The 13,456-nt window shown below is 47.1% G+C and overlaps 1 protein-coding gene and 1 pseudogene across 1 annotated transcript; both read left to right on the forward strand.

Annotated features, from left to right (window-relative positions):
• The first annotated feature begins 620 nt into the window (after positions 1 to 620).
• On the forward strand, positions 621 to 3,337 carry LOC141003990 (uncharacterized; annotated as a pseudogene).
• Positions 3,338 to 4,388: 1,051 nt separating this feature from the next.
• Positions 4,389 to 6,880, forward strand: LOC141003991 (Fc receptor-like protein 5). Its single transcript, XM_073475493.1, has 6 exons — positions 4,389 to 4,491; positions 4,589 to 4,624; positions 5,077 to 5,340; positions 5,418 to 5,657; positions 6,029 to 6,184; positions 6,768 to 6,880. The coding sequence occupies exons 1-6, from the start codon at positions 4,461 to 4,463 to the stop codon at positions 6,878 to 6,880; spliced, it is 840 nt and encodes a 279-aa protein (XP_073331594.1). The 5' UTR covers positions 4,389 to 4,460.
• Positions 6,881 to 13,456: the final 6,576 nt, after the last annotated feature.

Here is a 13,456-nt window from a genome sequence, read left to right on the forward strand (position 1 = left end):
TTGCTGTGTTTATCTGCCGTGTTAATTTGTCTCTGGATGACACACTTTAATGAAGCCTGCTCTGCTGGCTGCTCGCGTGCAGCTACACGGTGTGTTTTAGCCTCTTCCTGACCACATTTCAGTGGTTAAAGCAGAGAGACGCTGTCAGACCCCTGGTACAAAATCACCATCTGCTCACTTCCTCCCAACTAAACTGTCTCCTACTGAAACATCCAGCTTGTTTCTGTTGAACTTGATTTCTAAAACAACTCAAATTAAACTCCAAAGAAGCTTCAAGTTCTTCAAGAAGACATCAGTTTTAACACGTACAAAAGCACAAACACACGCAGTTCGTCTGACTGTAAGTGAAGGCATCATGCAGGTATAGATGCTGTTGTCAGCTCTTGGGTTTTGTTTTGATCCCGACTGATTTGTTTTCCATCCTTCTCTTCATGTGATGGACCAGTGTCACATTTTAAACTGAATCTAAGAGAACAAAGAAATCTCTCTCTCAGTTTTCAGAGTTTCGTGTGAAGAGGAAACCACAACAGTGTGAGCTCAGTCAGAGACGAGGGAGGAGGGTTTGATTCAACGTGACCATGAAGTGATCATCATATGGTGTCATTTCACCTGTTGTAAGGATGGAGGAAACATGTCTGCTGTGTCTGCTCTGTAAGTACAGTCTGGGTGGGTTTCTGTAATAATGACTAAAATACTGTTTTATGGTTTTTACATCACGTTTGTCTGCAGATTTTAGTTCCAGGAATCTTCCCTGAACATGACGTTAGTTAATCAGACTATTATTTTAAATGATCTTATAATGTTCATAATGTTTAAGCAGCATTTTTACAGTTACATGTGTCCTTTCACCACCCTGAGGCCTTTGTTGGTACAGGTTCAGTCTCGTCCTCCTCAGAAAACAGTTGTAAAAATCTCTTGAGTCACTTTATGAATGTGACAGAATGAATCACTGAAGCATCTCAACACTCTTTAAAGCATTAGCATGTCGTCCTAATAGTGTTCGACGACAACTGTTTTAAAGGATGTCCTGAGGATGAGTACACGCCAGTGCATTGGACACTATTTTCAGAATGTGACGTACGAACACGGCAGTCAGAACTTTCTAGATTTCTTTTTCAAACAATCAAAGAAATATTTTTTCTTGTGACTGAATAATAAAACCTCATACACATACACAGACATTCACAATGAGTTTCAAGTGGACATTTCTTATAAAGGAGCCTGTTCACCACCACTCTGCCTGTAGATGGCGTCGCAAAAACATTTTGTCAGAGAGAATACTGCAGCAGCATTGTTTGACACAGTTAACACCCACAACATATCCTGTGAAGTTTACAGTTCACGTTTGTGATCTTTCACACATCATGACGTTTCTTGTCAAATCCTCAAGCTGTACTCTACATACTTTGGTAGATGTGAAAGTTCATCATGTCAGTGAGTCTCTGTATGTTTGTTACGTCTTATGTTTTACGTCCTGAGGATCATTTACAACATGTGTTCATTTAAACAGTTGTTGCTGAATGTTTACAGTCGTCAGATTAACAACAATAAATCAGTTTTATCTGCGATCACACAGAGTTTAAAAGCCTGCAGCTCCTCCAGTTAGTTAGGACTGAAGAAGCTTCTTGGATGAGACGTGAGACGTCTTCAACAAACTGAAACACGTCGTAGGAGGTCTGTGGTCAGTTGGTGTGGAAAGGACTGATTGTCAGAAATTAGGGAACCTTAGAAGGAACTGTTAAAAGACATTAGCTGGGATTACATTGTTGGGTCTTGGCAGTAACAGGGAGGAGGTGAACGACCCGCTGGGAAACATTAAGTTTTAAATAATAAAACACAACAGGTAGATATAAACTGTTGCAGTCATCACGACCATCTGTTTTGTTGTTGAACATGAAAGAAACCTCAAACCAACCTTCATGTCTTCTTCCTTCAGTTCTGACCACAAGCTGCACAACAAAGCAAGGTGAGTGCACTTACTGTGTGACTGACATGTTCACACTCAAACCGCCTCCTGACAAGTATCATGTGTGTATTGTTGTTTCACAATTCATTGTGTCCACATGGGGCCTTGTTTCATTTAGCGATTCAATGCAATAATATAAATCGTGTCTCACTACCTACAAGAAAGGTGCAGTTTAGACACTGACAGCAGCCATCAGAGGGTGCAGTCAACCTGGGAGGTCAGGACTGTAAAAGACATGGAGGCTTCAGGGATGAGGTGTTTTAGTGAAATTGAAAATGTTCACGTATCATATCGTCCTCCAGCCTCTCTGAAGATGAGTCCTGACAGCTCTCAGCTGTTTGATGGACAGTCTGTCTCTCTGAGGTGTGAGGAGGACGGCAGCTCTGATGGATGGACGGTGACGAGGAACACGACTACACGAACCAGGACTCAGTGTGGAGCTGGCTGGGGACGACCAGCTGGTTCCTCCTGTACCATCAGCTACATCAGGACATGGCACAGTGGAGTTTACTGGTGTGAGTCCACAGAGGGAGCAGCCAGTACCAGCATCAACATCACTGTCTCTGGTAAGATGAGGCTGTGCAGTCAGTGCTGATGAAGCTGTGTAGGTGGATGAAGTGCTGTAGTTTGTCTCTGTGTTGAGGTGGAGCAGTGATCCTGCAGAGTCCTGTCCTCCCTGTGATGGAGGGAGATGATGTCACTCTGACCTGTACAACAGAGACCTCCAACCTCTCAGCTGGTTTCTATAAAGATGGCTCCTTCATCAGGACTGAGCCTACAGGTCACATGACCATCCACCATGTTTCCAGGTCTGATGAAGGCCTCTACAAGTGTAACACCAGGGAACATGGAGAGTCTCCACCCAGCTGGATCACTGTCACAGGTCAGGAGGTTCCCTTTGATTTCAGGACTCATTTCATCCACATGTTCACCTGACCAGGTGAGATTCTCTCTGCAGGTAAACCTACAGCTGCAGCCCCGCCCACCACAGCAGCCCCGCCCCTGACTCCACCTCCCTCCAGCTGGTGTTCAGACTGGTCCTCCACCTGGTGGTGTTCTGTCCGTACTGCATCTCCACTGTCATCATGGTGTCTTTATATCGACACAGGTCCACAGGTAACAATCAATCAATCAATCAACCAACCAATCAACCAACCAATCAATTACTTGATGATTGACAGCTGTTGATAAATGATCTCACTCTCTCCGCCTGCAGGAAATGACCTGCCCGTCTCCATGGGGATGGCTCCTCCCACCCAGGCTGAGCAGGGATTGGCTGATGAGTATGATGATGTCATGGCTGCTGTCACCACAGTCACCCGCCCTCCTCTACCTCGGATCGGCTCGTCTCTCTGGTTTTCCCCACGATGAAACCACGCCCACTTCCATGTGACGAAGGCCTCGATGGCTTCGTGGTCCTGGTCGCCTGCTGGAGAACGAGAGGGATGATCACATCAGGAGTCAGCGAGCCTGCGTGCTGTTCCCCAACTTTATGTGAAGAGGTCGGTGTGTTTACCAGGAAACTACAGGTCATAAACTGCTGCATCACCAGCGCAACAAGATCTGACACAACCAGAACTTCACGAAACTCAAACTGTGGACTCGTAGTACCAGAACCAACGAAGGCGACCAATCAGAGCCTGAGAGGGCGGATTTTTCCAGAAAAGCAGCGGGATCCATAACAACACCTCAGCAGGACGACAGGACTTCATTGTAACGCTGGTTTGTCTCAGTTTACCTGTGAATTAGCTCAGACTGTTTGACCTCCACACCCTGAGTCCTTCTGCTGGTCCACTGTGGTCCAAACTGAACCATCTGTGTCTTTAACAACTCGTCCTGTTCTGATTGGATTTGCTCTGATGATAATAAAGTTTCAGGTCTGTTTGGCTGATGATAACGTGTGTTGTTCTTTACATGCCTCCCTGCCTGTTTGTGTCCTGTGGTGAACCTGCTAACAGAAGCTAACGCCTCTGTGGTCGTCCAGCTTCCTGTTTCTGATAAAAGCACCTCAGCTGAACGAGGTCCTGCCCATGTTTCACCGCAGGACATGAAACAAAGACAGAAATGACCCTAATAGTTTATGAATGTGTCGATGAACGCGTCTCTGTGGATTGTGCTCACCTGCAGTCTACAGTGAGGTGTCAGATCTTTAAGATGTGTTTGAGGTTCATCATGAATCTCTGACAGCTTCAGACTCACATCTGGAGTCTGTGTTGGAGAGACAAGCGGTCACTTTGAGACACAACTGTCAGTGAAGGCATCATATTCATGTGATCTACATCCTGTGTCAGGTGTCGCTTTACATGTGAAATCAGCGCGTTGCTGCAGTTTGTTGTGACAATCAGTTTAAAACGGACTCCATCAGTTGTTCAGCTGCAGTCAGCTGAGAGGAAACCACAGCAGGGTGAGAGTCGGTCAGGGAGGAAGGAGGAGGGTCTGACTTGATGTGAGCATGAAGTGATGCAGTGTAGATGTCATATGAGTCAGTGTCAGGATGGAGGAAACACGTCTGCTGCGTCTGCTCTGTAAGTCCACTCAAACATCAGCTGATGTTGTTTCTCTGAGACGTCTGTCCTCCTCTGTGTGTCCTCTCAAACCAACCTGAGTGTCTTCTGTCTTTAGTTGTGACGTCACTGCTGAGCGGCTCCACACACCAAGGTGAGGAAACTTCTTGTGTGACTGATGAAGAGTTGTTTAGTCCCTGACAGCACAGTCAGTGTTCAGGACGCTGTTTATGGAGGGAAACAGTTTGCAAACACAATAAAACAGTGAAAACTGTCTGGATGTCCACAGACTGGACGCTGAAGATAAATGTGCTGCTATAAAAATGTCATTGTGAAAGCAGGACTGCACACGCAGCATGATGCAGCAGCTGGCAGAGAAAGTGGAGAAACAATACTGACATGTGAGACACATGAAGTCAGATCTGCTGTGTGTTTGACACCAACTCTGAGAGTTACATTTAAAACATGAGGAGACTCAGAGCCTGAAGCACAGAGGAGATCAGTGCACTTCAACAAGGTCTACAGAGACTGGAAGAGGACCAAGATACACTTCTGTCAAACTGCACATTATCATCTTTAACCACATCTCTCTGTCTCGTCCTCCAGCCTCTCTGAAGATGAGTCCTGACAGCTCTCAGCTGTTTAAAGATAAGTTTGTCTCTCTGAGGTGTGAGGAGGACGGCAGCTCTGATGGATGGACGGTGACGAGGAACACGACTACACGAACCAGGACTCAGTGTGGAGCTGACTGGGGAAGAAAAGCTGCTTCCTCCTGTACCATCAGCTACATCGTCCCAAGGGACAGTGGAGTTTACTGGTGTGAGTCCACAGAGGGAGCAGCCAGTACCAGCATCAACATCACTGTCTCTGGTAAGATGAGGCTGTGCAGTCAGTGCTGATGAAGCTGTGTAGGTGGATGAAGTGCTGTAGTTTGTCTCTGTGTTGAGGTGGAGCAGTGATCCTGCAGAGTCCTGTCCTCCCTGTGATGGAGGGAGATGATGTCACTCTGACCTGTACAACAAAGACCTCCAACCTCTCAGCTGATTTCTATAAAGATGGCTCCTTCATCAGGACTGAGCCTACAGGTCACATGACCATCCGTCATGTTTCCAGATCTGATGAAGGCCTCTACAAGTGTCACATCAGGGAACATGGAGAGTCTCCACCCAGCTGGATCACTGTCACAGGTCAGGAGGTCCAACATCAGACAGCCCTGTCTCCAGAGTCAGTGTCATCATCGTATGTTGAACATTTCTGTTTCATATGTAGCAGATATGTTAAAACTTTACACGTCTTTATGTTTTAAGTTCATGTTTTGTCTCATAATACCGCAGCTGGACAACCTGACATCTTGTTAAAAGTATAACATTCAGCCCATCACTTGATTTATTGGCCTGTATATAAAGTAAGTGGGGCTCAGGCTGACACAGAACAAGAGGAACAGACCAGACAGGAGCAAGTTCACTGTCTGAGTTTAACCTCGTTACTCTCTACAGTGAAACGACTGAATGAATTCATCTGATTTCTGTTGCTGATGACAATCTTTTGTTCATTTTAGGGAAACCTGCTACGACAACTTCTCCTTCAGCTCCTTGTCATCCTCCTGTCTCTGTGTGGTCGATTGTTCTGGCTATTCTATGTTCTCTTTTCCCTCTGGTTCCTCTGGTTCTACTGGTTCTACAGTTGAGACGGCTCATCAGCAGGAAACCTAAAGGTTCGACACATTCAGACACAAAAAAAGACAAAAGCATAAATTGTGTATTGTGTTTCTCAGCCGTGTGCTGCAGTTCACAGATTTGACCAGAGTGAAGAAACAACAGCGCTGACGTTCTGTCAGAGACGTCTCTGTTCTGTGTCACAGACATGTCTGCTGGAGTTAGCATGCTAACCAGCTAGCCCCGGCGTCTTCTCACAAGACCCGCCCTACTCCTCCTCTGATTGGTTGTCTTCTCTCTGCTTGACTCAAGCTGTTAACTCACAGCAGCCTTGATGCTGTTTGTTCGGGGCAGTTTCTGAGCTGTAGTCTTTGCGGGCAGCTGCTGCTCTGCCAGCCGGCCTGTCCGCTCTGCTGATGAGCCCAGAGACACTCTGACAGTGAAGAGCAGCTCCAGAGGTCCAGAAGAGAGGCCGAGGAGGTCGGTGTGTTTACCTGCAGAACTACAGCTCAAACCCTGAAAACAGACATCAGCAGAGCTGCTGTGAGTCAACAGTCTGAGTCAATCAATCAATCAATCAATCAATCAATCAGTTGATGATTGACAGCTGTTGATAAATGATCTCACTCTCTCCGCCTGCAGGAAATTACCTGCCCGTCTCCATGGAGATGGCTCCTCCCACCCAGGCTGAGCAGGGATTGGATGATGAGTATGATGATGTCATGGCTGCTGTCACCACAGAGCATCACCTCTGAGTTGATCCAACGTGTTCTCCTTCTTCTTCAGTCACGTTTCCTTCGTAGGAGCCAGAACTCTTCCTGTGGAGCTGCTCAGCTTCTGGGTTCTGTTATTGTGGATCCTGCTGCTTCTTCTTGTGAGACCCGCCCTCCTCTACCTCGGATCGGCTCGTCTCTGTGGCTTTCCCACCAGAACTCTTCCTGTGGAGCTGCTCACCTTCTAGTTTGACGGGTCGGCTGCTGATTGGACTCTTGTGTTGTTCGTTGAGTCAGTTGTGTCTCTCAGTGAACTCAGCTTGATGTGTTGATGTTCTGATGGTGTCCAGCTGATCCAATTGTGTAAAGTGTTTCTTCAGAGAGCTTCAGTCACGATCTGACGCTGAGAACGATCCTCTTTGTCTTCTGACGCTTTGATTTGCTTTCTGATCCTCAGACTTTGTGATGATTTCCAGGTTTCTGTGACAGTATTCAAAGTTTTCAATGTGGTGTCAGAGTTTTGGACCCGGCTGTATCTGAAATGTTGAGCTGCACATTAAACAGACTTTATCCTTCAGCATCATTCAGTGTGTTTCCTTCAGCTCTGTGTCGACACACCCTGTTTCTGTAACACTGGTTCTGCACATCAGAACTGACCAGAACAAAGACTTCCTTTAAGCTCACAAACAGAACAATGTTCATGATTTTAGATCCTCGCTGCATTTTCTGCATCTCAAACTGACCTTTAATATGAAGATTATTCATGTTCTAGTTCTGATGCTCTACATAAAGACAGCTTCCTCTTGAGTCCAGTAAACTGAGCTGAAGCTGTGAGGTTTCTCAGGACACTCTGCTCGAGCTGACAATGACGTGTTTGTCCTTGTGGTGAAATGTGTCAACTGGTTTAATAGCAGCGAGCAGCTTTGTGGTCGTCCAGGTTCCTCTTTCTCATAAATAGTCCAGTCGTTCACTCCGCTGCGTCTCTCTGACAGGAAGTCTTCATTCCGAGCCGCTCGCTCAGATTGATTGACGGGTAGATGACACGATATGATCGGTTGACACTGGTTGGTTCAGCTGATAGAAGCTCATGTGACATTTAGTTTTACAGGAAGAAGACACAAGTTCATTGTCCAACCTAGGGGTCGGGCCCCTCCAGAGGGCCACCAGATACATTTGAGGGGTCGTCACATGATTGATGGAGAGGAGAACAAACTAACTCTAATACATCTGTTTCTGCTTTTATTGTGAAATATTGAAGGATTTTAATTGTTTGAGCCTCAAACTGTTGAAGTTAACTAACAATTCATTGACATCTGAAACATGTATTTAGTAAAAGGTGACGTGATGAAGACTGAAACAAACTGGTTTACAGAGATAGTTCTGGTCTGTTGATGTGGGCTTGTATGAGGCTTTTATCTCAGTCAGTGTATTTAGTGTATTTCCTAAAAAAGGTGTTGAAATAATAAAGATCATAATTCCTTCATAACGTGCTCTGAAACATCAACTTCAGAAAGTTAAAACCTGCTCATCCAGAAGAAACCAGAACCACAGGTCTCTCTGAGGCAGGGACTCAGTGTGACCTGTGGACCTGAGTCCATAAAGACACTGTGAGGACAGTGGAGATGCAGTACAGACAGAACACCAGCAGGTGGAGCACAGTCGGATCACAGGCTGGAGAGTGGAGACAAAGATCACAGATATGAAGGTTTATTTCTGCAGCTTTAATCATGAAGTGACTCCTGAAGCTACAGACGCTTGGCTGTCGGTCTGTGTAGTAATGAAACTAAGAGAAACACTCAGCGTCCTCGTCAGGTGTCTGAATATCTCACGTCTACTCAGTGTTCAGCAGCTTCATCTACATGCTGTGTCCCTTTCAACAGTAAAGCCTCTTTTAATACATGTGCTGTGATCTGGTGTTGATCTGGTGTTGATACGGCTGTGATCTGGTGTTGACCTGGTGTTGATCTGTTGTTGATCCGGCTCTGATCTGGTGTTGATCTGGTGTTGATCTGGTGTTGACCTGGCTGTGACCTGGTGTTGATCTGGTGTTGACCTGGTGTTGATCTGGTGTTGACCTGGCGTTGACCTGGCTGTGATCCGGTGTTGATCTGGCGTTGATCTGGCTGTGATTTGGCGTTGATCTGGCTGTGATCTGGTGTTGACCTGGCTGTGATCTGGTGTTGACCTGGCTGTGATCTGGTGTTGATCTGGTGTTGATCTGGCTGTGATCTGGTGTTGATCTGGTGTTGACCTAGCTGTGATCTGGTGTTGATCTGGTGTTGACCCTGCTGTGATCTGGTGTTGATCTGGTGTTGACCTGGCTGTGATCTGTTGTTGATCCGGCTCTGATCTGGTGTTGATCTGGTGTTGATCTGGTGTTGACCTGGCTGTGATCTGGTGTTGACCTGGTGTTGATCTGGTGTTGACCTGGCTGTGATCTGGTGTTGACCTGGCTGTGATCTGGTGTTGATCTGGCTGTGATCTGGTGTTGACCTGGCTGTGATCTGGTGTTGATCTGGTGTTGATCTGGCTGTGATCTGGTGTTGATCTGGTGTTGACCTAGCTGTGATCTGGTGTTGATCTGGTGTTGACCCTGCTGTGATCTGGTGTTGATCTGGTGTTGACCTGGCTGTGATCTGTTGTTGATCCGGCTCTGATCTGGTGTTGATCTGGTGTTGACCTGGCTGTGATCTGGTGTTGACCTGGTGTTGATCTGGTGTTGACCTGGCTGTGATCTGGTGTTGATCTGGTGTTGACCTGGCTGTGATCTGGTGTTGATCTGGCGTTGACCTGGCTGTGATCCGCTGTTGATCTGGTGTTGACCTGGCTGTGATCTGGTGTTGATCTGGTGTTGATCTGGTGTTGACCCTGCTGTGATCTGGTGTTGATCTGGCGTTGACCTGGCTGTGATCTGGTGTTGATCTGGTGTTGACCTGGTGTTGATCTGGTGTTGACCTGGCTGTGATCTGGTGTTGATCTGGCGTTGACCTGGCTGTGATCCGCTGTTGATCTGGTGTTGATCTGGCTGTGATCTGGCTGTGATCTGGTGTTGACCTGGTGTTGACCTGGTGTTGACCTGGTGTTGATCTGGCTGTGATCTGGTGTTGATCTGGTGTTGACCTGGCTGTGATCTGGTGTTGATCTGGCTGTGATCTGGTGTTGATCTGGTGTTGACCTGGCTGTGATCTGGTGTTGACCTGGCTGTGATCTGGTGTTGATCTGGTGTTGATCTGGTGTTGACCCTGCTGTGATCTGGTGTTGATCTGGCGTTGACCTGGCTGTGATCTGGTGTTGATCTGGCTGTGATCTGGTTTTGATCTGGTGTTGATCTGGTGTTGACCTAGCTGTGATCTGGTGTTGATCTGGTGTTGACCCTGCTGTGATCTGGTGTTGATCTGGTGTTGACCTGGCTGTGATCTGGTGTTGATCTGGTGTTGACCTGGCTGTGATCTGGTGTTGATCTGGTGTTGATCTGGTGTTGACCCTGCTGTGATCTGGTGTTGACCTGGCTGTGATCTGGTGTTGATCTGGTGTTGATCTGGTGTTGACCTGGCTGTGATCTGGTGTTGACCTGGCGTTGACCTGGCTGTGATCCGGTGTTGATCTGGCTGTGATCTGGTGTTGACCTGGCTGTGATCTGGTGTTGACCTGGCTGTGATCTGGTGTTGACCTAGCTGTGATCTGGTGTTGATCTGGTGTTGACCCTGCTGTGATCTGGTGTTGATCTGGTGTTGACCTGGCTGTGATCTGGTGTTGATCTGGTGTTGACCTGGCTGTGATCTGAAAAATATCACCTAAGAGATTCTGCATGTTCAGAGACCAACAGCGTCAGATGTGGTTCTGAGCCTTTAGACTGTGGCAGGAAAACTTTCAAATGATTACTTTCTCCCTGCGCTCTCTGTCTTTCTCTCTGTATCTGTGTGACTTCACTCTCAGTTCATTGGTGAATATTGTGCAGCTGCTAACGACTGACATCAACACACACACACTGTGTAATGCATGTGTTTCTCAGGCCTCGTGCTGCTCCTGCCTGCAGTAATCGCAGTAGCAGTGATGCTGCAGCTAGCACATCAGAGACAGCAGCTAACCTTACTCCTCCTGCAGCCTCCCCCCAACAACTGTTGCTCCAAAGCCCAAGGACTCTCTCAGCTGCCAGCAACTTGAATGGCAAAACACCATCTCAGCCATATTGGGTAGCTTCTCAAAGGATGAATTCGGTACAACACTACGATCATTCAGTCCTGTCTGGTACCGCACACGACCACGGCTAGAGTACTCTGTTGTGCAGGATGCATGCTTCTGTTTCCCGTCAGAAATATGGCACTGCTGATGGGAGGGATGTTGTTTTTAACTTAACTGGTTGCTGACTTGCATCAGTTTGATGCGGAGCATGTCACCTCTGAGATATTGAGGCATCTTTCTGATGCTGGCAACAGCACTGACGACATAGTTAGCCACTGTTATGGTGCCTCTGTGATGAGTGGGGTAAGAGGTGGGGTACAAGCACTGCTCCAAAAGAAGCTTGCTAGACATGTTCTAACCACCGATCACACTCAGTGGTTGTCCATCATGCAGGGTGAGCCATGGGCAAAAAGATTTGTCCGAGAAAGTCCGCTGAAGTCTGATTGACGAGCCACTGAGAGGCAGGGGTGGACTGGGACAAAAATTTAGCCCTGGCATTTTCTGTCCAGACCAGCCCACTACATTATCAGCGGCACCACGTAGAAGTCCACAAATCTCGCGGCGTCTTCTCTCACACATACTACAAAGGAGAGTCATATTCCTCGATAGCAGTTAACAAACAAAGCACGTAGCTATGAACTCAAGGACTTATCATATCAATGAAAGTGTGTGTCATAAAAAAAGTCCTGACACCATCATTTATGAACAAGACAGTCGAATGGCTTTGTCGTGTTTTCATTAGGACACTTGACTAGTGTTTCCCAATGCAAAACAGCCAGATCTTTGTGACCTGAAAATGCTCAAGACAACACTATACACAGCCATTTGAAAACTACAGTAAAAGTAACACATTTACACACAAATTATACCTATTAAATAGTTAAATGAATTAAAAGATTACAATAAATTCAATGGTAAATATTGTAAATTAAATTTATTATTTGCTATAGGTTTACTTGTGTTTTGCATCTGTTTACAGCTCATCAGGCCACGTGAATGTTTACTGTTGCTATGGCAACAAGAGACCGCTGACATAAGCATCTGTTAGCTAGCTTAGCTAAATCATCTGAACAATAATAACCCATAATATCACAATTCGGCATATTTGAACAAAATCAACCGCAGCTACCAACAGTCACAGCCCTTTAACTCTGGGCTGATGTGCTGCCACATGTTAGACTGTCAAAGTTAGAAAACAACGGCTTCAGTCCCTGAGGAGCTGCGTTAGCATTAGCGGCAGCTGCGTTAGCATTAGCATTAGCGGCAGCTGCGTTAGCATTAGCGGCAGCTATGTTAGCATTAGCGGCAGCCGCGTTAGCATTAGCGGCAGCTACGTTAGCATTAGCGGCAGCTGCGTTAGCATTAGCGGTAGCTGCGTTAGCATTAGCGGCAGCTGCGTTCATCAGTATGCAGTTAGTGAGGTCGCATCACATTCAATGTAAAAGCGTCTTTTACTTTGTTTTGGACGTGTCTCAAACATTCAGCCGAGCCAGCCCCAGGCTGACGGTACTGACCCTGTCTGCCTCCACTCGCTCATCATCGTCAGGTCCTCCTCCCTCGTCTCCCGGCGCAGCAGCACCTGTGGCTGCTGGCGGGTCGGTGTCACTGGTCCCGGCACCAAAAAGCCTCCATCTCCAGAGACTTCGACTGTTTTAATCGCTGTTTCTCAGCTGTTTCTTCCTCTTATCCATTTCAAGTAGCGGACACAGTTTGGAAGACGCTCACTACTACACACTAATGGTACTACTGGCTCAGCAGCAGCCCGGCCCGCCCCTCGAGGTCCCGCCCCACCCCGGTTCGTGTCGTGATTGACAGCACTGTCAGCCCATGATTGATTGACAGTGACAAACAATAGACCAATTATATGTGTCGATGCTGGGAACACACTGACAGCCCTCTGTAGCCAATTGGCCGGAACCATGGGAGGGAATTTAGAGAAGAAGAAAAAACAAAAACACATAGTGGACCGAACCGGCCCACATTGGGTCAACGGCCCACCGGGACGATGCCCGGTATCCCAGATGGCCAGTCCACCCCTGCTGAGAGGCCACAAGGTGCACTGTCGACAATCAAGACCATATTGTTAACATCCTATCAGAGATGACAGAGGACGATGATGCTGCAGTCGACCTGTGCACCGACGCATCAGGCCGGCTCAGTCAAATTAAAGGCATCATTTCTTTGAGACTGGGACTTTTCTTGTGCGGCTGCTTGGCGTCTTGAAACCAGCAAATGCAGTTCTACAGTGTCAGTCTGTGGGTATGTGCACTGCTACTGAGGTTGTTGGTGCATCGCTGGAGTCCTTCAAAGACATCCATGAAGATGAGTGTTGGGCAGAGTTGTCTCAGGCAGCTGCTGGAGATGATTCACATCCTCCAAAGAGAAGGAGAACAATGAGCAGACACCTCGGTGAGCTGTGGGCCATCCAGACTGATA

The sequence above is a fragment of the Pagrus major genome, chromosome 10, assembly GCF_040436345.1.
Source record: "Pagrus major chromosome 10, Pma_NU_1.0".
Classification (NCBI taxonomy): domain Eukaryota; kingdom Metazoa; phylum Chordata; class Actinopteri; order Spariformes; family Sparidae; genus Pagrus; species Pagrus major.